Below are 24,739 nucleotides of genomic sequence, written 5' to 3'. Positions count from 1 at the left end.
TTGCTATCTAGATCAGGCTGGCCCTGAACTTACTACACAACCCATTACAATCTGTAATCCTCTAAGAGATCAGCCTGGCTGTAATAACACAGGACGGCATTCCTAGAACTGGCCACATATCCTACCCAGAGCAGATCTGTCCATTTTTCCCCATCCTCATACCTGCCTAAGATTCTGAGCTGTTGGTGTCTTTATCCACACAAGAGAATCTAGAAATCTCACCCATTCAGTTTTCCTAAGTCTTTCCAGTTCCATGAGTGGTTTCTGTAGCAGATAGCAGAATTCTGGTCCCTGAGCTGCCGTGGTTCTCTCATACAATGGCCTCTGGGCATGGCTGTCTCTCCTTGCTTTGGCCTCTGAGTAGTGTGGATGGTCATCTGTTTCAAGGAAGCACAGAAGGCAATGGAGCATCCCCAAGATATTTGCATTTCGGGGCTGGGGATTTAGCTCAGCGGCCTAAGCGCCTGCCTTGCAAGCAGGCAATCGTGAGTTTGATCCCCAGTACCAATAAAAAGGAAAAAGACCAAAAAAAAAAGATATTTCCATTTCATAATGCTGCCTAATGCCTTGCTGTCATGTTGGCTTCCTTCAGCAACACCACAGTGACTGTAGGAAGTGACTGGCCATCTTACCCTAGGCATCCACAGCCAGGAGGCAACTTCAGAACCTCACTCTGGGACTGTGTTAGGTACCCTTGTACCTTTCTTGGCATTCCAGGCAATGTCTAGGGATGGGCTGCAATAATGGAGCCTGAAACCAGATGGGCTTCCAATGTGGGCTCCCCTTGGGCTGGTGGAATCCAGAAGCCTGTAGAATCCTTCAAGTATGATTCCAGGAGTGGATCTTGAAGAAGGGGCAGGCTTGACCCATGGAGGGGAATTCACATATGAATATCCCACACAGTGTGGCCTTTTCCATTCTGTTGAGGGCTAGACATTTGATCAAACACCAGCCATCCAGCCCAGGCCAATCAAGCTCAGACCCAGAAATTCACCATCTTGTACAACTGAGAGAATTAGTAAAGGCCATTAAGTTTATTGTATTAGACATTATCTATAGCCATTAAGTTTATTGTATTAGACATTTAAGGTTTGTAATACAATAAACACTGACATGAATATACATCAGTAGGTAATTATACAAATCTCATGCAAACAGTATGTAGCTTTAGTCAGAGCCAGTCACTAAAGAGTGGGCAGGGCCTTTGGTTGTCTATGGACAATGCACAACCTGTACAGATTGACTGAGGGGTCATGATCAAGGTTTAGGGTCTGTATATTCAGTCTTTGTGCAACTAGGTGATTGAAAACCAAAAGGAAGAAGAGTATCAGTGAATGCTGTTTCTAGGTCAAGTTTGTGATTTAGATGGCATGCACAAAGTGGAATGGTCTGGTTTAGGGAGAAGAGGATCAACCACTAGGGAGTTTCCCTGCAAAGGTCGAAGTCAATGTTTTTTGGGAGATACCAAGACTTGTTTGTATTGGAATGTGAGAAGGCTGGAAATTGCACAGGCACCATTTAGTGAGTTTAAACATTGGATGTTGTTAAGTTTTCAGGGTTTGTTTGTTTTTGGTCTTCGCTGTTGTTATTGGTTTTTGGACAGCATTTCACTGCCAAATATGACTTTTTCCCTTTCCAGGTGTGATACTCTGCTTTGCAGATGTCTGAGCTCCTACTTGGTAAACTTTTTTTTTAAACAAAGTATATAATAAATATATGTGGAAATACTACTTCTCTCGGTTCTCAATGTAGCCACCTCATATTTACCTTGGCAAGCTCGAGTCTCTGAAAATCTAACGGGTATTTGCAAGTGTTGAGGGGCCAGCACATGAGACAGTTTCATTGGCCTCTCCATCCTTGGCTACATTCTCAGAAATCTACACCTGACCTCACTAGTCAAACATGGCCGCCCCCTTGTGGCCACAGCCATATTAGCTAATAGGGTGGTAACCGGAAGTCTTGTGAAACTGCTTTCAAGTAATTTAGGCCCTTCTAGGCCGCCGTACGCCGACTCTAGTTTTGGAAAGGGGATCTGATTATACACCTGCCTTTCGCGGAAGTGCAACGTCTAGATCCTTATGGGTCTAGGGAGAAATCAGGTCAGTGTGTGGCTTTATTTCTGCAAGTTACTTTTGTCTCAGTGCAGGATGAGGGCGGTCCGTGGAAACGGAGCAGCGTGGATCCATGGAGATGGCAGGGGCGTTCGGCAGGTACCATACTGTAAGTGACTCGCAGGTCTGTGGTTGGGATCCCTGTGGGGTCCGGGCGGGGTGTAAGGGTTTGCAGAGACCAGCGACAGTGCCCTGACTCTCAGGACCTCTAGGGATGTGCTTCATAAGGAGTGGAGGTGATTCCTAGGGTGCACAACGGTGTGTGTTTCATGTTTTGGCTTCAGTTTGAGGCTCAGCGTTGCTGGGTCTGGAACATTGTCACCACGCGGGAGGATCGGGTCCACATTTAAGATTAATAAAGAGGTATGAGGCCAGGGACTGGCCATAAAGCCTTGTGAGGGCCAACCCCTGGTACACCAAACACTCTTGACTGATCGCTGGCTTGAGCCTGCAGCTTCAGTGATTCAAACTGAAGGCCGTGCAGCACCGGTATGAACTGTAAATCGGGTATCTACAGTTTTAAATCCGGGAGCGGATTACTGCAGATCAGAGAGCAGTTCAGCCGACTCATCCGATTGTTTATTGTCTAAGGTTGCTTTCGAGCTGCAGAGGCATAGTTCTGTTTCTTTGAAACAGAAACCCCGAATCCTGGAAAGTTGAAAATATGTAACATTTGTCTCCTTACAGCAAACGTTTACCAACCGCTGCGCTCACCTCTTAACTTTGCTTTCCTGCGGCGCCCTGCACACATAGACACGTTCTGCTTTGCTAACAGATTTTGCTGCGTTTGCTTATGTATCCTTCTAGCCAGGGGATCCAAATCGGATGTTGATGGGTCTTAGCCAGTGATAGCAATTCCAGTTCCCATTGGCAGCGATAGCGTTTGCACAGAATTGAGCTTAGGTGCATATACGGTGCAAATGTAGCCAACAATATAATATGTGAAATTTACCTGGGAGTTTCTGGGGAGCACTTTCTCTTAAGTAGGTTGTTCCTTGAATCTTTTTTCTATGTCAACAATGATATCTGAAAATAACCTTAATTTTCTGTCTCATTTGTAATATTTATAGTTATTCTTGTAATGCATTTGCTCAACAATCTGAAACAAAAAATAAAATGGTAGAGAACTTCCTTGTTTTGTTACCCATCCATAAAATTCACTAGCTTTACTGCTTGGAGTTAACATCTCTCCTGAAGATAGGATCATAAAATTATGAGTTCAACCAGGATTTCAAAGTTAATGACGTAAAACGTTGGTAGTGTTCTTTCGAAACAAAAACAATAGCTGACTCATATCTCTTATTCCTTATGTTCTTTTTTTTTTTTGCATCATTTCTCATTTGATCTGTCTCTAAATCTATATATTTTATGATTCCTTAAAGATAACAAGTATTGGGTATTGTTGAAATCTCACTTCTTTTGAATTTACATTTTAAAAACATGTACAGTTTAATAATGAGAAAACATTATATATATATATATATATATATATATATATATAAGCAATCCTGTCACATAAAGAAATAGACCACTGCCATCATTCAAGTAGTGTTCTCTTCACTTTTTCCAACAATACTGTTCTTCTATCTGTATCAAGTACTCCTAGATGTTTCTTTATAATTAGTCAAGTTTTTCTGTCTCATTCCATTATTTGATACATAGCAGTTTTTCCTGTTAATTACATCTCTGTTGCTTACAGCCTGAATTTTTATACATAATGCAGCTATGAACATTTTTGTAAATGTCCTAGTTTGGTACAAATATACCATTATTGGGGGGAGCATATTTAACATATAGATCTCAGAGAGAAATTACTATATCATAGGTGTATATAATTTCAAGTCAAAATAGATGATGCCAAACTACTATAGTTTCTCTAGTACAATATCATTTGCTTTACGTAGAGTGCTTAAAATAGTTTTTTGTATTCCAATAACATTGAGAGAGCCTTTTATACTATTTCCTTAAAGTTTTACTGTTTTTCCTATCCAATTGAGGTTGACCATTGCGCCCCAAATGATTTTCGTGTATGTCATTAACTGGGGTTCCACTTTCTTCCCCAACCCAACTCATATATCTGAAGTATCCTGTGCCTTAGGCATGATACTATGCTGGGACTCATTTCCCATGTTCCCTTGTAGTCATCCCAGCTACACTTTACAGAGCAAAAGGCATACATCTGCTCCTTGAAGGCCCTGTGGCTTAACTGGCAAGAGATACATAATTCGTTAGGGCACTGTAACCAGCACTAGTTAGTGGTATTGAGAACATTGTGTTCAAATGAATGCTGCTTAGGAACAGTGACAGTACGTGGCCCAGAAAACACATACCAAACTAAATTTTGTTCCCAACTCGCAGGTCCTGACTTCTCAGGAGCACAAGCATCATATAAAGGAAGAGGAATTTACAAGATTTGGGTATCTGCATTCGAGCAGAAGACACCAAGACAGCATCCAAGTGGTCAGCAACTTTCTGAAAAAAGAAGACAATGATCCAGGCCAAGGTAACTTAACTTTGGATTTGTTTTACAGTCTTTCCTTTTCTTTGTTCCCATTATTCTGAAAAGTTTGCATTTCAAAAAGGCAGGGTCTAGAAAGAAAGAAAGAAACTGTATCTTTAGCTTTTGCTTTGTGTTGCATTTTGAGACTGGAATCCTGCCATGTTCCCCAGGCTGCCCTTGGACTCCTGGGCTCAAGTGATCCTCCATCTCCAGCCTCCAGAGCAGGTGGGACTAAAAATATATGCTGTCACTTCTGTCTTTAAGTCAGTCTTCCGGTATGGTAGAATAAGGAACGGTTGTTCATAGGATTTACAGTAAATTACAAATAATGGGACATAGATGACTGGTAATATGAGCTGTCAGCTTGCATGTGATTTCTCTGACAGCCAACCCCTCCAAAGAATTGTAATCTACATGCTATGCACTGGTTCTGAGAAAATACTGTAGGTCATTTCCTGCAGGAGATGCCAGTATTTCATGGCACTTTGGTCTTGCGAACTTTCTTGTCTTGATCTTCCTAGAGGTAATGTGAGTGGAGTCCTGAAGAGCAGCATTCTATAAATACAGGAGGTTTCCTGTGGCTGTTTCTTTGTGGATTCCTCCTTCATCTCTGTGGAGCAGACCAAGTAAATATAGGGGCTAAAGCACATAGACTTCAGCCTGTCACAATCTGGATTTATGCAGGGAAAAAACCCTAAACATCCCAGGAAAGTGGAAGGATTGCGAAATGATTGTCTGTGAGCAGATAACTGAGCTGGTGTTTGAATATGGACTTGGATGTAGGGAGATGAAGGTGCTGTGCTGTCATTTGATAAGGGATTGGGTTGTTGGAATTCATAGGATTTGCTTTAAACCTTCATTTCGTGATAGAGAATTCAACATCCTATTATGTTGGGTCGTGAAGAGCTGACCTTATGTAAAGAAGAGTATATAGAGCCTTTACCTCAAGATACTACAGAGAGACCTCTAGGCCGTCAGTGTCCTGTCTGATTGAAAAGTCTTTGTTAGCCTGCAAGCTTCAGCTATTGGGCAGTCTAAAACCATGATCTGTAGTGGGGAATTGGACTGTAAACCATGGCTCTGATCTCTTCAAGTGGAGGTTAAAGTTTTGAAACTGATTTCCAGGAGCTGGACCTTAGAAACCACGTAGGCTGTCTGTGATTATGCCCCAGTAAAATAACAAAATACACATGGCAGAAATAAATTTTCTTATTCATACACTTCCTTCCTATCCCACTTCTGGAAATGGTTGGTAACCCCTACTTTTTGTCATTATCTACATTTAGATCTCTCTCTCTCTCTGTCTCTGTCTCTCTCTCTCTCTCTCTCTCTATATATATATATATATATGGACATAAATCCAATATGGCTTTTTTTTTGCATGAATAAAATCACATTCCATAGAACAGAGAAACGTAAACTGGAAGCCTAATCCAAGCACTCAGGAGGCTGAGGCAGGAGGATCGTTGCAAGTTCAAGACCAGGCTGGGCTACAAAGTGAGCTCAAGGCCAATCTGAATTGCATTGTGAGACCTTGTCTCAAAAAGGCATTAAAATAAAATAGAAGCCTGTTTGAAGGAACTCTACATTGGCCTTAGATGGTATTTTTGAGCATCCAAAAGTCAATGACTGCAGTTTATTAGGAAACATTAATTGTAAATGTCTATCAGTTCATAGTGTTACCTGAAAAACTAAAATAGGTTTTTCACCACTAGAGGTTTGGAGAGATCTGAGTATTTTATCTGAAAAATGAAAAGGATCATACATCTATATTCTTTTTTTCTGGAGAAATGACAGTAACTTTTGTATAGTCTCCATCTATAATCCTGTCCTCTCAGGAATGGTACCTAAATGGCATCATGCATCCTGTAACTTTTTTTTTGGAGATGAGTCTCAGGGCCTCACACATGCTGGGCACGCATTCTACCACTGAACTATATATTGCAAACCCTTTTTTCATTTGGAGACAAGATCTCAGTAAGTTGCCCAGCCTAGCCTGGAACTTATAGTCCTCATACCTCAGCCTCCTAAGTAGCCGGGATTATTGGTATTCACTGCATGCCCAGTTTTAAACTGTTGAAAGTTACACATATTAGTGGTGGCCAGGGATTTTGGTAGGGAGGATTGGAGGTATATGGCTATGGCTTTAAATATAATGAAAGAAGGCCCTTGTGCTGGAACTGTTTTGTGTACTGATTATGCTCACAGCCACATGGAGCTTCATGTAGGATAAAGCTGCACAAAAATGCATATAAATGAGTGTGTAATGTAGAAAACCTGAGTAAGGATTGTATCAAGGCTAGTTTCCTGATTATGTTATTGTCCTTTAATTAGGCAAGATATTGCCTTTGTGAGAAACTGGGTGAAAGGCATATATATTGTCCCTGAATTATTTATTTTCTTTCTTTATTTTTTCTTATTTTTTTTCTTCAGTGCTAGGGATTGAACCCAGGGCCTCATGCATGATAGGAAAACACTTTTATCACAGAACTACACTCCTTACCCTCTGTATTATTTCTTATGATGGTATATGCTAATCTGTCATTAACTGTAAAAGAAAAAGGTACATATATAAACAAAAACATAGAGTTAACATAAAAAAAATAGGAAAACTTAACCATCATGGATGAAGTGGAACACCCATATACTCATATATGATCCTTCCCTTGAAAGAACTAGGTACGCTTTACAGTGTTTTCAGTGGAACTATAATTTCTTATTACTGTTTTGTTGTTATTTTCAAAGGAATCAGCGTACTAACATCTTTGTGCTTTTTTTCCCTTTAAAGAGCCTGAATTTTTGTTAGGTGTTATTACATGCCCACCTAATTTCTTTTTTGGTTTCATTTCGTTTTGCTTTGCTTTGCTTTATTTTGTTTGAGACAGAGTCTTGCTATGTAATTCAGGCTGACTTTGAACTTACTGTGTAAGCTTCTTCAGAGTATTTGTTCATTACATTGTGTATTATATAATCTGTTCCCGTAAACTGTTTAGAAATTCTCCATGTGTGAATCTGTACATGTATATCTATCCTTTCTGTATTATAGAGAAAAACAGATCAAAACAAGACAACAAAACAAAGTCCTAGAAAAACATGAACGAAAAAGACATATAAAACCACAATATTATGTGATCGACAGTAGTTACTATGCTTTCTCTTGTTATTTTCAATAGAATTGTCTACATCATCAGACATAATATAATTGAACATAGCATTACATAGCAATTTTAATAAAAACACAACACTGGAGACATTGTAGTACTTTAAAAGCAGTTAATAATCAAACCGGAATGGGTATCTTGTCATCTTGAGTTGTTGCCTCTACTCTTAGACTTGATACTATCAAGCGTACCAAATTCAAATAAAATCAGTCAAGACAAAACAGCAGTCTAACAAACCAGCTTCAAGTAAAATCAGTCATAGTGAGACAATGTATGTAATACAGGGCTTCAGTTTAAGTTAATAGGAAATTAAGGATAGTTACTGTAGTATATCCTGCTATTTTTGGAATAGCTGTCTGTGCCCTCAAATCTCATATGAGTAGACAGACCGGAACAAAATAAAATCAAACTAAACAGAGCGATAACACTAATGTGGCTTTTAAATCCTGATACACTATTAACAATGTCCTCTGCCTTCCTTTTTTAGGCAATTCCTCCTCCCCTTTCCGTTTCTCAGGATGCTTTGTATATTTTGGATTCCTCTAGCTCCTTTAGTTTTTAGATTAAGGTGGAACCCATTCTATCTGAGTGGTATTGAACCTTTTTACCTCTGAGCTTGATCTTGAGCTGTTTTGAACTGCTGAACTGCTGAACTGCTGTCTAAATGGTGTGGATGCCATAGTTTTACTGTTGTCCTTTTGTTGAGCATTTAGGTGACTTTCTTATTACACGCTGGGCAGCAGAGCATGTCCTTGCTAATGGCTTTTGGCAAAGGTGTATCAGTGTTTTTGAAGGTAGCTCCAGAGAAGTCACTCGATCAATGCACTAATTTTATATTTAATGGACATTTCTGACTGCTGTCCAGAGTAATTAACTCTACCATTTTATGGGTGTGAAGAATAATGTTTAAAAGTATTAGTGCTGGGCCACTGAATCATATCAGGATTTGTTTGTTTGAGACAGGATCTCACTGTGTAGTTCAGGCTGGCCTTGAAATCACAGAGATCCTCTTGCCTCAACCTTCCAAGTGTTCGGATTACAGCCATGCATTACCACACCCAGGTGTACCATATTGTGATACAAGAAATAGTTTGGTCTTTGACTGTGGCTCCTGTTTCTCTCGTTGCTGAGACAAAATACCCAGCACCCACAGTTACGACAGGAAAGGCTTAGTTAGCTCAGTTTGTGGAGGTGTCAGTCCATAATCAGCTAGCTCCAAGGCAGGGTGGCATGGCACAGGGGTAACAGTTCAAAGTGGAGAAGACAGCAAAAGCAGGAAGATCAAAAAGGAGAGGAGGAGAGTGAGCCTCTTTTCCTCCCTTATAGTGTAAGCACGCCACGCACCCTGGGTGAGTGTAACACTCACAATACCTCAGTGCCCTCCTGTGCACAGTGTCAGGAGATTTACAAGGCAAAGACCCTGGCCCCTGCTGAGGTGCTTAGTTAAACTTCTAAACTTCTCAAGTTGACACAGTGAACAACATCCAAGAGCGATAAAGGCATGTCCTGAATACCCTAGACTTTATACTTATTCTGTATACAATAACTTATCTCTGTATACAAGTTACTTAGTTAAGCTTCCAGACTTCTCAACTTGACACATGAATCAACATAAGACTCCTAACCAGAGCTCCTAAAACCATAGTAATTTCCTTTGTGATAAGAACAATAGAAATATCTATAATATTTGTGTTTTTGTCCTTGGCTCTGAAACTGCTCAGAGGCATAAGAATGGAAGGGTCTTTGGTATTTATAACTTGAATTCATCTTAGTGAAAAAACTGTTGGAAAGCTGTTAAGGCAGAGAAGCTAGTTGTGTGGGGAACCAGCCCTGTGAGTAAAAAGTTACAGCCTTCACCCCCACCCTCACCCCCAGGAAGACAGAGGAGCCAGAGACTGACTTAATCACCAAAGGCCAATTGAGTTTGTGAATCATGCCTAAGGAAGGAAGCCTCCATAAAAGCACTAAATGAACATCTGGATTAGTAGTGGTTAAAAACAAAAACAAAACAAAAAAAAAAACTGTGAGAATGACATGGAATCCTCACCTCACTTCCCCAGTTTTTACCCTAAGCTTCTCTTCTATGATACTGTTCCTAATAAAGGGAGTTGGCATTGGGAAGGGAAGCATTGCTGAGTTCTGTGGGCTGTTCTAATAAATGATCAAGCTCAAAGAAGGAGTTGGGGGCCCCTCTCATACAAAGCTGATAAGTCAGACATTTGGAAGGCTTAGACTTTACACACACGCAAAACATTGTTTCAGTCAACAGCAGACTGCATATACCATTGTGGTCCCGTAAGGGTATACTGCTTAGTGAGGTTGTAGTTGTCTTAGTTTGTGTAAGTACACGTTATTATGCTTGCCCAAACATGAAACTGTTTAATTAATGATATTTTAGAATAGATTCCCTATCTTTATATGACTCATGATTTTATGTGTGAATATAGTTAATGTAATTGAACAATTACAGAATGTTTTCTTAGGATTTTATGACTACAAGGTATGAAACAACAGCGACTAAGTTTATAGATGCAACCTATAGAGTAGAAAGGACAGAAAAATAAATCATTTCTTTCCTACCCTCACAAGTAAATCAGTTCATTAGCAAGATTATTGTTTCAGGTGTTGCTGACACTGGAGGACGTGGCCGTGAGTTTCACCCGGGAGGAGTGGCAGCTCCTGGGCCCTGCTCAGAAGGACCTGTACCGGGACGTGATGCTGGAGAACTACAGCAGCCTGGTGTCAGTGGGTGAGGACAGTTCTCCCATGTCACTCAGAGGGTGCCCAACAGTGGCCTTTCCTTTCCCAGCTTCTAGAAGCCCTAGAGGACCTGTGGTGTCTTCAGTAGTAGATTCGTGGTTGTTCTTCAGCCTCCAGGAAGAGTGTAATGTGCTCTCTTCTGAGAGAATCCTTGTAGTTTGCAGATTCTGTAGTTCCTAAAAGAGAACATTCTCCCACGTTGACAGATCACAGCCAGATTGATGAGCCTAACTGAGACATCTGTCATTTCCCTTGGACAGGGTATCAAGCCAGCAAGCCGGATGCCCTCTCCAGGTTGCTGTGTGGAGAACCGTGGATGGTGGAGGATGAGCTCCACTGCCGAACCCCTTCCAGTGAGTGGGAGAACGGGCTGGGGAAGGTGGGAATGAGAGAGCCTGGTGGCTGAGAAGGGTTTGGGGATGTGGAAACAATGCCTTCACCTGATTCTCTCTAAGGGAGACTCTTACTTTAAAGGAGTTCAGAGAAAAATACACCACTTTCTATATTCTGGGATCTGATTCTTTTTCATTAATTTTGAGTCTTCCCTATGTCCTGACTGCTATGTCTTGATGCTCCACCATATAACTGGTTCAAGCTCTGATGATACACCAGATGGCTCGGTCTCTCAGCGTACCTTGGCTTCCTGAGCATCTCCTCTCCTCACTCCATTGTTCCCCAAATGTGCCCTTTCAAACTTTTCTTCAGCCTAATAAGTTGAGCCTTTGTTTCCTGGTGCAGCATCCCACACTAAGACCTCTCTCATGTTACCTAATACAGACTTTCATTTTCTGTGACTTACAGATCTTGATGCCAAGTCTGCCTTGCTGTCTTAATATGGAACATATTAAAAATGTTCTAACATATGTGCCACACACGTGATTACTTCCTTGCTTTGTTCCTTTAAACACTCTTTTGTAGTAGTTGAGTGTGTGCTGCATGATAACAGCAGTGAGTGAAACAACAAAACCTTTGTTCTAAGTTGAGGACACCTAAAATAAGGCAATATCATAGAGTCTGTAATATCTGTAAGGAGCTAAAATTATCATCTCTCCAAGAAAATCCCTGTAAGTTTAGATGTTCCTGTATTTCTGAATGTCCCAAGTGCTAGACATCTAAATACAGTAAGTCTCCAACTCACAGACATTTGCATAGTGAACTTTCCAAGGTATACTGTGTGAGACTCACTTTGTAAGCTATCCAGTGAATCTGACTTACAAGCAATTATCCCAGAATGGAACTCACTCTTAGGTCAGGGACTCACTGTATTACTCAGATGTTCTCCACACCTCTTTTACCGAGCTGTTCTTATTGAATTTTTAGCTAGAAAACATAATTTGGATACCCATCATTCTCAGGTGCAGTCTAAACGAGGTCAAAACTCATACCTACTTCAGTGTGATTCGTTTGTGTTTTTGCTAATTCTGAACTTTTTTCTAGTGCACTGTAGATAACCCTATTGTGTTAGCATTGTCACTTTCCCTATCCTGTCCTGACTTTATTAATCATGTTGATTTCTGTTAATCCATACTAGGAGACTGAAATTGTTTCATATTTCTTTGATAGTTTATCATGTTTACACAGATTTCCATGTTTCCTAAATTCTCCCCACTATTTTCCAAATATGAGATTACTTTTTTATTTGTTCCTTTAAATTAGTTTTTGGTAGCCTACTATATGTTGAAAGACAACAACAGTGAGGTAGAACAGTAGACCCCCAAGCTTTCAAAGCTTTTGTTCTAAGAGGAGGAAAGATAGGTAGCATCATAGAGCAGAATGTGCCAGGACCAGGGCTGCTCTGTCAGGAAAGATTTGAACTCTTGTATAAGGTACTTTTGAGCTACAAAATGCAGAAGTTAATTGGTTGTTAATTCGAAGGGAAAAGTGGGTGCTGATCCATTTTTAGAGCACACATGGAAGTCACCATAGAGGTAATATAGTATGAGAAAAAGAAACAGGATGAAACTAATGCTGGCCCGTTGGGCAACAATAACAAGAAAAGTAGAACTGCTGTTTGTGGTGTTGGAGATGACATGTAGAGGAGGTCTGGATTGGGAAGTTTTGAGGGACTTTAAGTTAGATGTGCTTTTTAGCATCCCAGCATAACTTTATCCTGTGTTCTGATGTGCCCGAGTTGATTAGGGAGAGGCCAGGTTTAAAGGCAGAAATTTGGACTGATAAGAGCCGCACAGAATGAAGGAAAGAGATAAGGAATAGAAGAGCCTTGAGCAATTAGAATTTAGTTAGATGAACCGTTAGGAAGATAGGCTTTCATTTTTAATAGCACTGCTGCCTGGTAACTCAAGCCAGATCCTTAGAATATTCCCTGATTCCTCATTTTCTTCACGCTCCCCCTGCTAACTGTAACAGCAACTCCCTCCGTGAGCTGTCTTCAGCTCATTTCCTGCATTACTCCCTCCAGTGTTCCTTCAAAGCACCATTTAGAATCTGCAGCTGGTCCCTGTGTCTGCTATTGTAAAGGGTTTTACCAAACTATGTGCAGGCTCCATGAACTTGAGGAATATATTTTTGCATCCACAACACTAGCACCAGGCCTGGTTCACATTAGTGAGTCTGAGGATTGGTGGAACCCTTTGGGTGAGGTGGCTCCCCAAACTCTGCTCTGCTGCTCACTGTGAATTATCTTTACATATTTTTGAAAAACTTTATTTTGAAAGCATCCCTAATCTGTATGTATTCATTATTAATTATCCAACCTTGTTTCTATCTTAACTCATGGTTATATAATTGTTTTCTACCCCTATGGGAGAAACATTAAATGTAGAATTATATTTATATCCCCCTCACTGAATTGTCACTAAAGAGATACCTGTCATCAAGGCATTTTTAAAAAATGCCTCACTTACAAATAAAGGTAATGGAGAATATTGTTTTCTTTTGTAGACATCGGGAAAACTGACGATGACTTGCCAAGGTATTTACAAAATGAAAGCAAAGTGAAAAGGTTGGAGAAGTGGCACGAACATAATACATATGAAAATGTTCAACAGAGCAAAACCCATCTATTGAGACAAAATTGTGACATATTTAACATAGATGGAAAAAGTATGAAATCACATTTAACTTTGGTTAACCAGAGCAAAAGCTATGAAGTGAAGAATCTTGCAGAGTTCCCTAGAAATGAGAACTCCTTTGTCTCTGCTAACTGTGAGAAATTTCATACCAAAATTCCATTTCCTACAAGTCAAAAACTCATCAGCATTAAATCTCAGTTCAGTAGCCCCAAGCATAAGAAAATTCAAAAAGCAGAGAAACGTCATGTATGCAGTGAGTGTGGGAAAGCCTTCATCAAGAAGTCTTGGCTCACTGACCACCAGGTCATCCATACTGGAGAGAAGCCACATCGATGTAATCTGTGTGGAAAAGCCTTCTCCCGAAAGTTCATGCTCACTGAACACCACAGAACTCATACAGGAGAAAAACCTTATGAATGCACAGAATGTGGCAAAGCCTTTCTTAAGAAATCACGGCTCAACATACATCAGAAAACCCATACAGGAGAGAAACAATATATATGCAGTGAGTGTGGGAAGGGTTTCATCCAGAAAGGAAATCTCATTGTACATCAGCGAATTCATACAGGAGAGAAACCTTACATATGCAGTGAATGTGGGAAAGGCTTTATCCAGAAGACCTGCCTCATAGCACATCAGAGATTTCATACCGGGAAGACTCCCTTTGTGTGCAGTGAATGTGGGAAATCCTGTTCACAGAGGTCTGGTCTCATTAAACATCAAAGGATTCACACAGGAGAGAAACCCTTTGAGTGCAGTGATTGTGAGAAAGCCTTCACCACAAAGCAAAAACTCATTGTTCATCAAAGAACGCACACAGGGGAGAAACCCTATGGCTGCAATGACTGCGGGAAAGCTTTTGCATACATGTCTTGCCTGGTGAAGCACAAGAAAATACACACAAGGGAAAAGCAGAGCGATTCCATGAAAAAACCCCCTGAGAGTGACAGCTCGTTAAGTACTGGTGGTGTCATACAGGAGATAAATCCTGTTGGCACAGTGATTACCCAAGTGCCTTCAGTGGCCTCACAGACTACAGTAAACATCAGTGAGCTTCTAGCAGATAGGAATGTTGTCCTTGTGGGACCGCCAGTAGCCAGATGTGTGCCTGCAGGCGACAGCAGAGAATTTACACAGGAGAGAAACTTCATGAATGCAGTGAATGTGGTTGTGCCTTCAGTCATCAATTATGTCTTATTTTATGTCCCAGAAAACCCATAGTAAAATGCTGAGATACTTTCTGTGTGGAAAAGCATTGAGCAGAAATCTCTAGTTCTTTTTATGGCTGCAAAGTATATGCTAAGAGAAACTGTATCCATCCAGAGGCCAGGAAAGCCTGATAAATGCATGCTGTCTGAATGTTGCATTGTTACACAGGCGATGTTCACCCCCAAATACATACACCGGAATTGCTATCATGTTAAGTGAGTCTGAGTTCTGAGTCTGAAGGAAGTCTGAGTTCATTTAAATGTAGGAAATAAGTATTCCAAGGTTAAATTGGTATCTGGAATATTGCTGTGAATGAAAAACGACATGAAAGATGGTTGGCAAAAGATGATTGGCCTTGTATCATGTGGAACGTGGCTTTGTCAATTTTGTTTTGGCAGTCCAGGGTAAGGATTCAGAACGTGTGGTAAACTTAAACTTTACATTATGTAAAGGCACCTATGAAAACTTTCCATTGGGTCAGTTGTTCGTCTAACAGGTACTTGACAAGTGCTTTCTTTGTACCTAATCCTGTTCAAGGAGCTTAGGTTATAGTGGTGAACAAAATGAAAAGTCCAGATCTCTTGGAGAGAGCATTGAGTTAGCTGGATCATGTTTAAGTGGTTCATTACACTCCAGCCAGTCTGACTTGAGGATGTAAACATCTGTATTCGGCGAAATGAATGTGATTAACTAGTTCAAAGGGATATTTTTGTTGGCTTATATTGTTCAAGGAGCATATTATTTTTGAGGGATGAGGAAGATTTGCTTACAGTTACATTTAAGCACCTCACAGCACAAAGTTGCTATTTTTTTTTAATGCTCACAGCTTAATTTTTTAAAGTTTTATCTAAAAAGTGAGAAATGCAATTATTAAGTTGCACTAGCCACATCCCAGGTGCACAGTAGCTATATGTGAGCAGTGGTTACCAAAGTGGACAGCACACACAGCAACACTGAGTTAACAGGGCATTTGTCATGTCCATTCATGAGGTTTGAAGAGTGCTAGATTGCAAGATTTTATATTTCCAAACACACAGAAGATCAAATGCTATTGATTGGGAAAGTGAATGTATGAACGAAGGGGCTAATCAGAATGGGTTTCTTTTTTTTTTTTCATTATTGAAGGGGAAATACTTCTAAAGAATAGAACTCACCCAAACATTTTGTGTGTGATTAGACTTAATGTAAAAGAGGCAGAGCAAGGGCTGGCAATTTAGCTCAGCAGCATATGCACCTGCCTGGCAAGTGTGAAGGTTTATAGGATAAAAATACAAAGGAGAATAAGATCGTTAGTGTTAAGAATGGAGGAGCATATAACAGAGGGGAAGATGCATTCTTATCTTTCAGACGTGCCCTTTCAGATATCCCAGCTCTTCTGTGATCTATTGAGTCACGATGTAATTTCTCCTCATTCCTTCTCATTGTCCCAGGAGTGGAGCCATGAGCCTTCCTTTATCCAGATTTTTTTAATTAGGTATCATAACGGTGTATTTTCCAAATTACAGGGCATTCTGGTTACAGAGAAATAAATGGAAACTTTGCTATTCTGTGACTGGCTCAGTTCAGTGAACACTGAGTCATTGGATAATTTACTCTTTCAGATAGAGCAAAACTATAAAACAGTCATTTTACACACTGGGGATATGTAGATGAGAGCAGGCAAAGGAACATCTCTCATGAACCTTACTGTTTAGTGAGACTGAGACACAGTAAAATAGGTTGTATAATACCAGGAAGTATATCTAAATAGGTACTGGTGTGTAGGTAGGGATGGTGCCCTTGTTCCCCTAGAGGTTTTCTAGATAGATGCAGTCATCCGACTGTAACACCCAGCTGTGCTAAGCAGCTATCAATATTCATAAGCATAGAACACCTCAGTAGGGTTTCTAAAGGTTGACTGGGCTTCTACCTCAAAGATGCAATATTTCAAAGGATGTAGATTCCTGAGTCACACTCCAGCCTCCAAGGCCCAAACCTCTGGGACTGGAGGGTAGGACCACATGGCCCTTTAGACTGAATAGAAAGTTTGCCATTTCATGTTGACCCTGGATAAGTTCATGACTTTAAAGCAGTACAAGGGAAGGACAGAGCCTTCTCTTGTACAGGAAGGCTCTCCTTGTGCAGAGCCTTATAGCAGGCTTTAAGGCTGCTTGATTCGGTCACACCCTGAAGGGTTAGTGCCTAGGACCTGCCTGCAAATAACAGAAACAGGAATGAGTCCTGCCCTTATGCTCAGTGATTATAGCCACAGGAAGAGAGCCCCCCACGTGGAGTACTGGAAGTGACACCATTTTGGAAGTGGAAGTGGTAGCTGATAGGGTCTCCAGAAGCTCATAATGTGATGAGCCTGATTCTGAGCACAGATCTGGGTGAAGGTCCTTTATGAGAGATGTTTGGGAGTTTCTTTGGGTTCGGTCGTTGGACAATTGTGGCTTTAGTTATGGGCAGCTGGGCAGTCAGTGACTTCAAGGGTATAAACAGATAAAAGGCCAGAGGGACTCTCTTGGTTACTTCACTGTAATTCACAATATGACCACATAAAATAAAGAAAATCACACTATTGTGTCAATAAATGAACATATTTGATAACATTCAACCTTTATTCATGCAAGAAAAAAACGACTTTCAACTATAAATTGCGATTTTCTAAACCTGATAATGGGCACTTGCAACTACCATCACCTCTGTGCTCCTCCTTCCCTTCCCCTTCTCCAAGCAAAAGCACATTGCTACAATTTGCAAATCTGTGCCTGGGCCATCGCACTGCTACTGATCTTCAAAGTTACCAAAGTCCAGGCCACAGTGACTGCTACAAAAAAGCTTCCCATTGTGGTAGTGTACATTGGCAGCTGTCTGTAGCTGCACCCTGAATTAGATGATGGAGAAGGCAGAGGGAGCTATTTACATTTTCAAGACAAAGAGATAGAGTGAGCAGAGCAGGACCATTGTACCAGAAAGGCTATGTCCAGCAAGAGCCTAGCATATGGAAAAGAGTACTATCACTCATCACCTGCTACTGCTTCTGTACCTATATGGAGATGGGATAGGGAGTCAGATAATGGGCAGGGATGCTCATGCTGCTTTCCAAAGGTGATGTCTGGTGTGCTCAGTTAGGTCCCTTGTTACAGTAAAATATTATCCTGTATCCCATGGTCCCCAACACTTAAACACTACAATGCTGAAACTATAGGCATGCTCAAGTTCTTCATGAACCAAATGTATGCCCCACACATTTTCCCATGAGTTACTAAGGGGTAAATAAACCCTCTAGCTTCATTGGACTTGAAAATCACTTACTTGGGGTCACACATCATGGCAATGCATTGCCATCCTCCCTCTGGTATTGCTGAAAATAATACTTCTGCTATGTTATAATGATGTTGATTGCCCAGGTTACTTTTCAGGCACTTGAGATCCACTTTTGCTGAAAACACCAACTCTTCTCTCTGGCTTGAAATTGTCCGATAGGATGGCTGGAACAAGGAAAAATATGGCATCTCTGTATTCACAGTGCATCTGTTTTGCAGCCTTAGTTTTGGGGCTAAAGATGCTGACCAACAGTCTTGAGGGGAAACATCAGACCATAAAAAGAGGTAAAAGATCTGGAACCTGAGTTGCTGCCTGGTTTCCTTCTATTCCCAGAAAAGACATGAATATTCTTCCTCTCTATTCATCTAACCCCTCATTTTTCCTGCATAATATTTATAACTCCACAAATCTCCAGAGTTAGGAACTTGTTTTTGAGCAAAGATTCTGCTCCTCCATTCCTCAGCTACAGAATAATTTTCTTCCACCGTCACTCTGGTCTCCAGCCATTGGCCTTACCAAGCAGCAGGAGAAGTTGAACTTTTCTCAGTTACAATCATAGCACTGTAGTGTCCTTGCTGGCTCTTTAACCCATTTTTCTATTTTTTTTTTCCCGGTATTGGTAATCGAACTCAGAACCTTGCCCTTGCCAGACGTGCTGTGCCTCTGAGCTGTATCTCTGGGTAGTCCTTTACTTTTAATATCCTCATCTCTTTACATTTTCCTCTATTCATTCTTTTCTTCCTGCCCTTGTCTGTCTCCTTCCAGGCTCTGTCTCCTTCACCTGTATTCTGTATCTGTTGAGATCCATCATCATCCGACGTTAGCCTGCATCATTTGTATCCCTTTTCCATGCCATGCTTTTTAATCTCCTACCTGCCACTGACCCTTCACCTGCTTCTGCCTGTTACCATGCATTGCCGTCACTCCCTTTGTTCCTGTGGCACCTTGTAATCCGTATCCATCAGGACTCAGATCACGTTCTCAGGCATGTCCAAATGAGAAAACCAAGAGAACTGAGCTTTTTAGTAAACCATCAGGTTAAAGTGTAACAGTTCTCTGGAGGTGATGAAGCCTTTGGGGTGATCCATAGCTAACTGAGCCCTTCCAAGGCTGCCACAGTGCTTATTTCACTGATAGTGAAGCTTCAGTAGTTGCTTTCATGGCTACCAGACAGCTGAGGAGTTAGAAGCAGGATTAGAGCAGGATACAGTGTCCCAAAGCTCTTAAGGCTGGCGGTGTGGATTTAATTGGCACTTCAAAAGAGAAAATTACCAGCTTCAAGTTAGGCCTCAGAACTACAGAGAACAAACCAACAAAAATCCAAATTGTACAGTAGCCTGAATACTCACAAACCACAATTTCATTATCCTAGTTACCTGTAGTCAACAGTAGACTCCATGGGAAATTTGACTCCTAGTCCTTTATCACTTTTATTATGGTATATCATTAACATTGTTGTGTTTTACTATTAATTCTGGTAATATTCTTGTGCCTAACTTATAAGTTAAACTCTATCTTAGGTATGTACATATTTTTTAGATAAAATAGTATATCTAGGGATTGGTACTGGACAGTTACAGGCGTCAGCTAGGGTTCTTAAAACGGGACCATGGATGAGGAAGGGTTACCATATTACATGCACGCACGCACACATGCATGAACACACATGCACTACTCAGTGTGGCAGGTTCCAATGCTATAGGATGAACCCCAACATTCTGCTCCTTTGGGACCTTGCTTTATTTCATCTCCATCTACTCTTTGCATGAAAGATATTCTTTGGTAGGCCTATTTATTCCACACATAGTATAACTAGTAGTAGGGTCTAGTTTTTAACCATGAAAAACTTTCTCTTACCCCTATCACTTTCACAGGCCAGTAGAACTTTATTATTTCAGATCTCCATTGTACTCATTCATAAAATTGAGTACTGTGCATAAAATTAGGCTTTGGCTAAAATAAACAAAGATATAAAACTGAAACTACCTTAAATATTTCCAAAAGAATCCATGTCCACAGTAAACCCTCTGTGACATTTGTTAACTGTATAAGACAAGACATTGTAAAAGAGGCAGAAAGAGACAGGTAATAGGACAGTGTGGGACAAACAAATTAATATCCTAACAGTTTTCTTTGCAAAGTTTCTCTAAGATGCTGAGCCCATGGGGCTCTCATCTGACCCCCTCTGCCTCTACAGTGTTGACCTGCTGGCCATGCTCTGATATTTCCCATGTCCCCTCCTGCCTAGAAACTTACATTCTTCTCCACTGTCATGGAGACCCACTTGTTCTCCTAAGAATACAACCTTGTTTTAATACTTAACTTTATTCTGATTAGGAGAGTTCTAAATTCATCTCTTTAATATGTTAGACAAGGACCTATCTACATGTTTTCTTTTGAGATATAGTTTAGGTTATCTTCAGGATCTGTGAAAGTCAGGTTATTCAGATGCCCTGCTATAGATCATGGCAAAAGATGTAGAGTGCCTAGATTAGAAAATAGGACTTTTTAATTCATGGCAAAGCAGATAGAATGAACACTGTGATTGTACCAGATTCCCTTTCCTACAACTGTTCCAATCTGGACGGTGTGTTGTGGCCAAAGTGAATGCTGTATGTGCACTGAGATTGCATCCTATCTGAGGATCTCTGAGCATAACAAAATCAATATTTTAAAGAGAATTGCTAACAAAGCTGCCATACCCTTCAACCAAGAGGGAGGTATCTATATTCCCCACTCAGTAACCAATTCTCTCCATTGTTTCAGAAGTTGACACTATCTCTATTTTCCAAAGCTTTTATTGTTAATTTCAAATACACAAAAAAGATGGTCAAGAACAGTCTTTCCATTTGACATAAATGTGTTTGAGAAACCGACAGAGAACTCTTTGAACAATACTCACCATTCATTTCTTCATTCTATTTACTTCTGGTAAACTTTCCCCACATACCCTACTTTGTCAGTCACTCTGATTAAAACAGACTTTGAAGGCATGGGATTCAATTTATTTAATTTGTCTCAATTAAAGTGTATTAAGATTACTATTAACAAGATGCTACATATCTGACTAAGAAAATCTTTCTTTATTCACCCTTAGTGTGCCCATGTAGAGCCCACTTTCAAACTGGTTAGAAAAATACCAGCATACATTGTTTTAACTCACAAATGGCTCTTCTATAAGTCTCAGTGCTGATGTTTTCAGGGTGACAAGCAATTAAATAACTCCACATTTTGGAAAATATAAAATTTATATACTCATGATAACATTATGGGATTTTTGTATTCCTTACTCAAACAAAGCAGAACCTGGGTACAGAGGGGTCCTGGGCTCATAATAAAGGGGCTGTCACTGGGCAAACATAGAAAGGACAGTGATATTCACCAAGCACCAACTGGGATTATATAAGAAAGCAACACAAATATTTAATATGCAAGAGAGGGTATAAAAATTCAGTTACATACTAGAACTAAGATGTTTTGAGTGGCTCTGGGCTCAGGGGAGGACCTAGGAGGAACATTGCTGTGACTATACTGAACTCATTGTTTATCCCTCAGAGAATGAAAATCATAGAACTGCTACCTTCGATTATGAGCACAGAAAATAAAACTTCAGGGAATATAAATAATACTACATACAATGATTCCATGACTTTGTCACCACCTACAATAGAATAGTATCTCAAATTTCTTTTCTTTGTCATGTTTTGGCTATTCTGTTTGGCAAACACATACTTGGGAAAAATGAATTTACAACCAGCAGAAGGCAGTGGAGACACCAGTGTGTACTGGGGCTTTTACTTTAAAATCCATCCAACAGGAGCTCATGCGGCTAATCATGATGGTCTGGAAAACACTCAAGAGGCAGATGGTACCAACTGACACACCTCTGCCCACCCTCTGAATACATAAAAGAATTTTACAGCCAAAATCCTTGAGGAAATGTTTCAGGCCAAAAGCTGTCGTTGTCTGAGGAAATGACTTAAACAGAACGATCATGGAGTTGGCTACAATCAAGTGCTTGAGATTCAGATGTGTGGACTTCACCTCCATAGATGTAGATGTTCCTGGGGGAAGGATGGTGAGAGGATGAGAAAATAAAGAAGAGATAAAAGCTGGGGCCAGTTGGAGACCTCTCTCTCCTGATGGGAGGAAAGAACTGCCCCTTTACATAACATTTAACCACTTAAGTTGATATGATACCCTGTTGCCTAGAAATCTGCAAGTATGGCAACCTAAGGGCCTAAATTTTGGGGTCCTGAGTCACTTGCTTCTGCCATTCACCCTGGGCAATCTTTGCTCTCTGACTTGACTGACTGGCTCCCACAGGGGTGGTAAATTTCCAGCTCCAAACACTTCAGGGTGCATCTGTTGTTGTCAAGATAGTAGTAGAGAAGAGAGAAATTCCTTAGGATTCCAACTGCAGTCGTGAGAAGAACATTATTGCTATTTCCAAATCTCTGGAACATATTCTGCTGTTCATCACCTTTTCCTTTAAACTGTAGCAAAATTTATTCCCTTCTGCAAGAGGGGTCACTCTAGATTTTTGTGACCATGTGCAGTGGTATGCACCTGTATTTCCACTGGCTACCTGAGAAGCCAGAGTGGATATCTTGAATCCAGAAGTTTGAGCCTACCCTCTGTAATGTAAGGAGATCCTATCTCAAAAAAATTTAACTCCAAGTGTAAACATCATTTTATGCTTGTAGGATTGCCATCAAAGTCCAATCCACAAATTAATAAAGACTGTTGCCAGTATATTTAATAAAACATCAGCAATGAAGGAAGTGATGTTAATGTGAAACTAGGTGTATCTCCTGGGCAAATTCTTTACTTTCCTGAGGGCACACATTTGACAGTCAAGTAGTACCACAATCACATTCCAATCTGCTAGAATCACACTGTTTAATAGTCAGAGTTGTCAAAGAAATCATTTCCAGTCTGCATGAAGAGTTTTTGTTCTACATGAACTCAGTTCTATATAATAAGCCGTGACTCTCTGTTAAAGGAATTTTCAACTTTACTGAATCTACCCATTTCTCTTGTGTGCTTTTTCTTACATTTAACAAGGTTTGACAAGTGGAAAAAGGCTTTCTCACAACTGCTGCATGCATATGATCTCTCTCCTATATGAGTTATTTGATGTACAGACTTGGTAGTGAAGGCTTTTCCATATTCACTACACTCATAAGACATCTCTGTGTGAATTCTCTGATGCATAACAAGACCATATTTATGCGAACAGGATTTTCCACACTCAGTACCTAGGAAGGGAGTTTTTCATTTATGACACCTCTCATGTTGTATTAGGCATATGGTCTGGCTAGAGGCTTTACCACATTCACTACATTCACAGGATTTTTCTCCCACATGAGTTCACTGATGTATAACAAGAGCATGCTTTGTGGTGAGAGCTTTTCCACATTCATTGCACATGTGGGATTTCTCTCCTGTATGAGTTCACTAGCATACAATGACAGTGTGCTTTACACTGAAGCTTTCTCCACATTCACTGCATATATAGGATTTTCCCCCTATATGAGATCTCTGATATACAAGAAGATTGCTCTTGACAGTAAAGCTTTTCACATATAGATGCAGCAGTTGTGAGAAAACCACATTTATTACAAACATATGGTTTCTCTCTGGTATGGGTTTGCTGATGTACAAGATGGCACTTCACAATGAAGCTTTTTCCACATTCACAAAGATAAGATTACTCCCCTGTATGAGTCTGCCCATGAATAAGGTTGCTCTTCACAGTGAAGCTTTTTGCACTCACTGCATACATAAAGATGAGTTTGCTGATGAGCAACTAAATAGTGCTTCATGAAAAGCCCTTTCCATGCTCACTGTATATTTTCTCCCATTTGAGTTTGCTGATTTACACTGGGACATACTATAGAGTGCAGCCCTTTTTTACAATCACTGAGTATATACAGCTTTCTGAAGCTTATGGAACATGATACTTCTAATCAGTGTATCATATTGACCACTTCCATGGTTTTCTTCCCTGGACTGGTAGTCTTGGTCAACAAGCTGACACTTTCTGATGAAAGTTTTTTCACCTTCAGTGTATGCTTAGGATTTCTCAATTTTTGTAGTCTTTTGATGCTTCAAGATTTGGAACTCAGTATTTTTGCATTCTGCATTTTTAGAGAAATTCATTTCAGCTTACATATGCTCTTCATAAGGGAGAGTTTTATTACCTCTATTAATCTCAATAGTTTTTCAGTTCATGAGTTTTCTTGTGGTCAACAAAATTCAATATTGATTTTAAGACTTTTCTACACAAGTCAAACACATGATTTTGTATCATAAGAAAATGTGTTTTGTTCACATGAACAATATTTCTAAATGCAGTCTGTTTGTTGCATTGGAACATGCTCTTGAGAAATTTTTGCTTTTGAGAGTATTTTTGAAGATGACTGTCAACTTTCTTGATTCCTACAAAAGGAAAGAATAAGTTGTTCTCTGAGAAAGATATGGAATAAAAATGCTTAGAAGATGATTTGGTAGGTGCAGGCCCTTTTTAAAAAGTGAATGATGCCAGTATGAAATAAAGTAATAAAAATACAACATGAAATAAACTAGGAATAGGTCCAAGGAGAGACAACAGTATGTTTAAAAATAAATACCTAAAAAAAAAAGTGGCACATG

At 40.1% G+C, this 24,739-nt stretch overlaps 1 protein-coding gene and 2 pseudogenes across 2 annotated transcripts; 1 reads left to right on the top strand and 2 right to left on the bottom strand.

The window, feature by feature from the left end:
• The first annotated feature begins 1,963 nt into the window (after positions 1 to 1,963).
• LOC100714184 (zinc finger protein 350) lies at positions 1,964 to 17,364 on the top strand. 2 transcript variants are annotated; one of them, XM_063253247.1, is made up of 5 exons: positions 1,964 to 2,099; positions 4,470 to 4,614; positions 10,395 to 10,521; positions 10,793 to 10,885; positions 13,434 to 17,364. In XM_063253247.1, exons 2-5 carry the CDS (start codon positions 4,600 to 4,602, stop codon positions 14,783 to 14,785), a joined length of 1,587 nt encoding a protein of 528 aa, XP_063109317.1. In that variant the 5' UTR covers positions 1,964 to 2,099; positions 4,470 to 4,599; the 3' UTR covers positions 14,786 to 17,364. The 2 variants fall into 2 exon arrangements, with proteins under 2 accessions (XP_063109317.1, XP_013003296.2); XM_013147842.3 differs by having other exon boundaries at positions 2,014 to 2,220.
• Positions 17,365 to 20,497: 3,133 nt separating this feature from the next.
• Positions 20,498 to 24,258, bottom strand: LOC111755538 (zinc finger protein 614-like; annotated as a pseudogene).
• Cavporv1r-ps703 (vomeronasal 1 receptor cavPorV1R-ps703 pseudogene) lies at positions 21,373 to 22,240 on the bottom strand (annotated as a pseudogene).
• Positions 24,259 to 24,739: the final 481 nt, after the last annotated feature.

Source organism: Cavia porcellus, unplaced genomic scaffold (genome assembly GCF_034190915.1).
Source record: "Cavia porcellus strain 051 isolate PalLab524CR breed Dunkin Hartley unplaced genomic scaffold, mCavPor4.1 scaffold_7, whole genome shotgun sequence".
NCBI lineage: Eukaryota > Metazoa > Chordata > Mammalia > Rodentia > Caviidae > Cavia > Cavia porcellus.
The sequence above is the reverse complement of the archived record's forward strand: the minus strand, read 5'-3'. Positions and strand labels throughout refer to the sequence as shown.

Excerpts from the sequence above, each read along its gene's own strand:
- LOC100714184 (XM_063253247.1), top strand. Across the intron at positions 10,522-10,792 it reads CAGCAGCCTGGTGTCAGTGG|GGTATCAAGCCAGCAAGCCG; the intron begins GTGAGGACAGTT and ends TCCCTTGGACAG. Across the intron at positions 10,886-13,433 it reads CCACTGCCGAACCCCTTCCA|ACATCGGGAAAACTGACGAT; the intron begins GTGAGTGGGAGA and ends TTTCTTTTGTAG.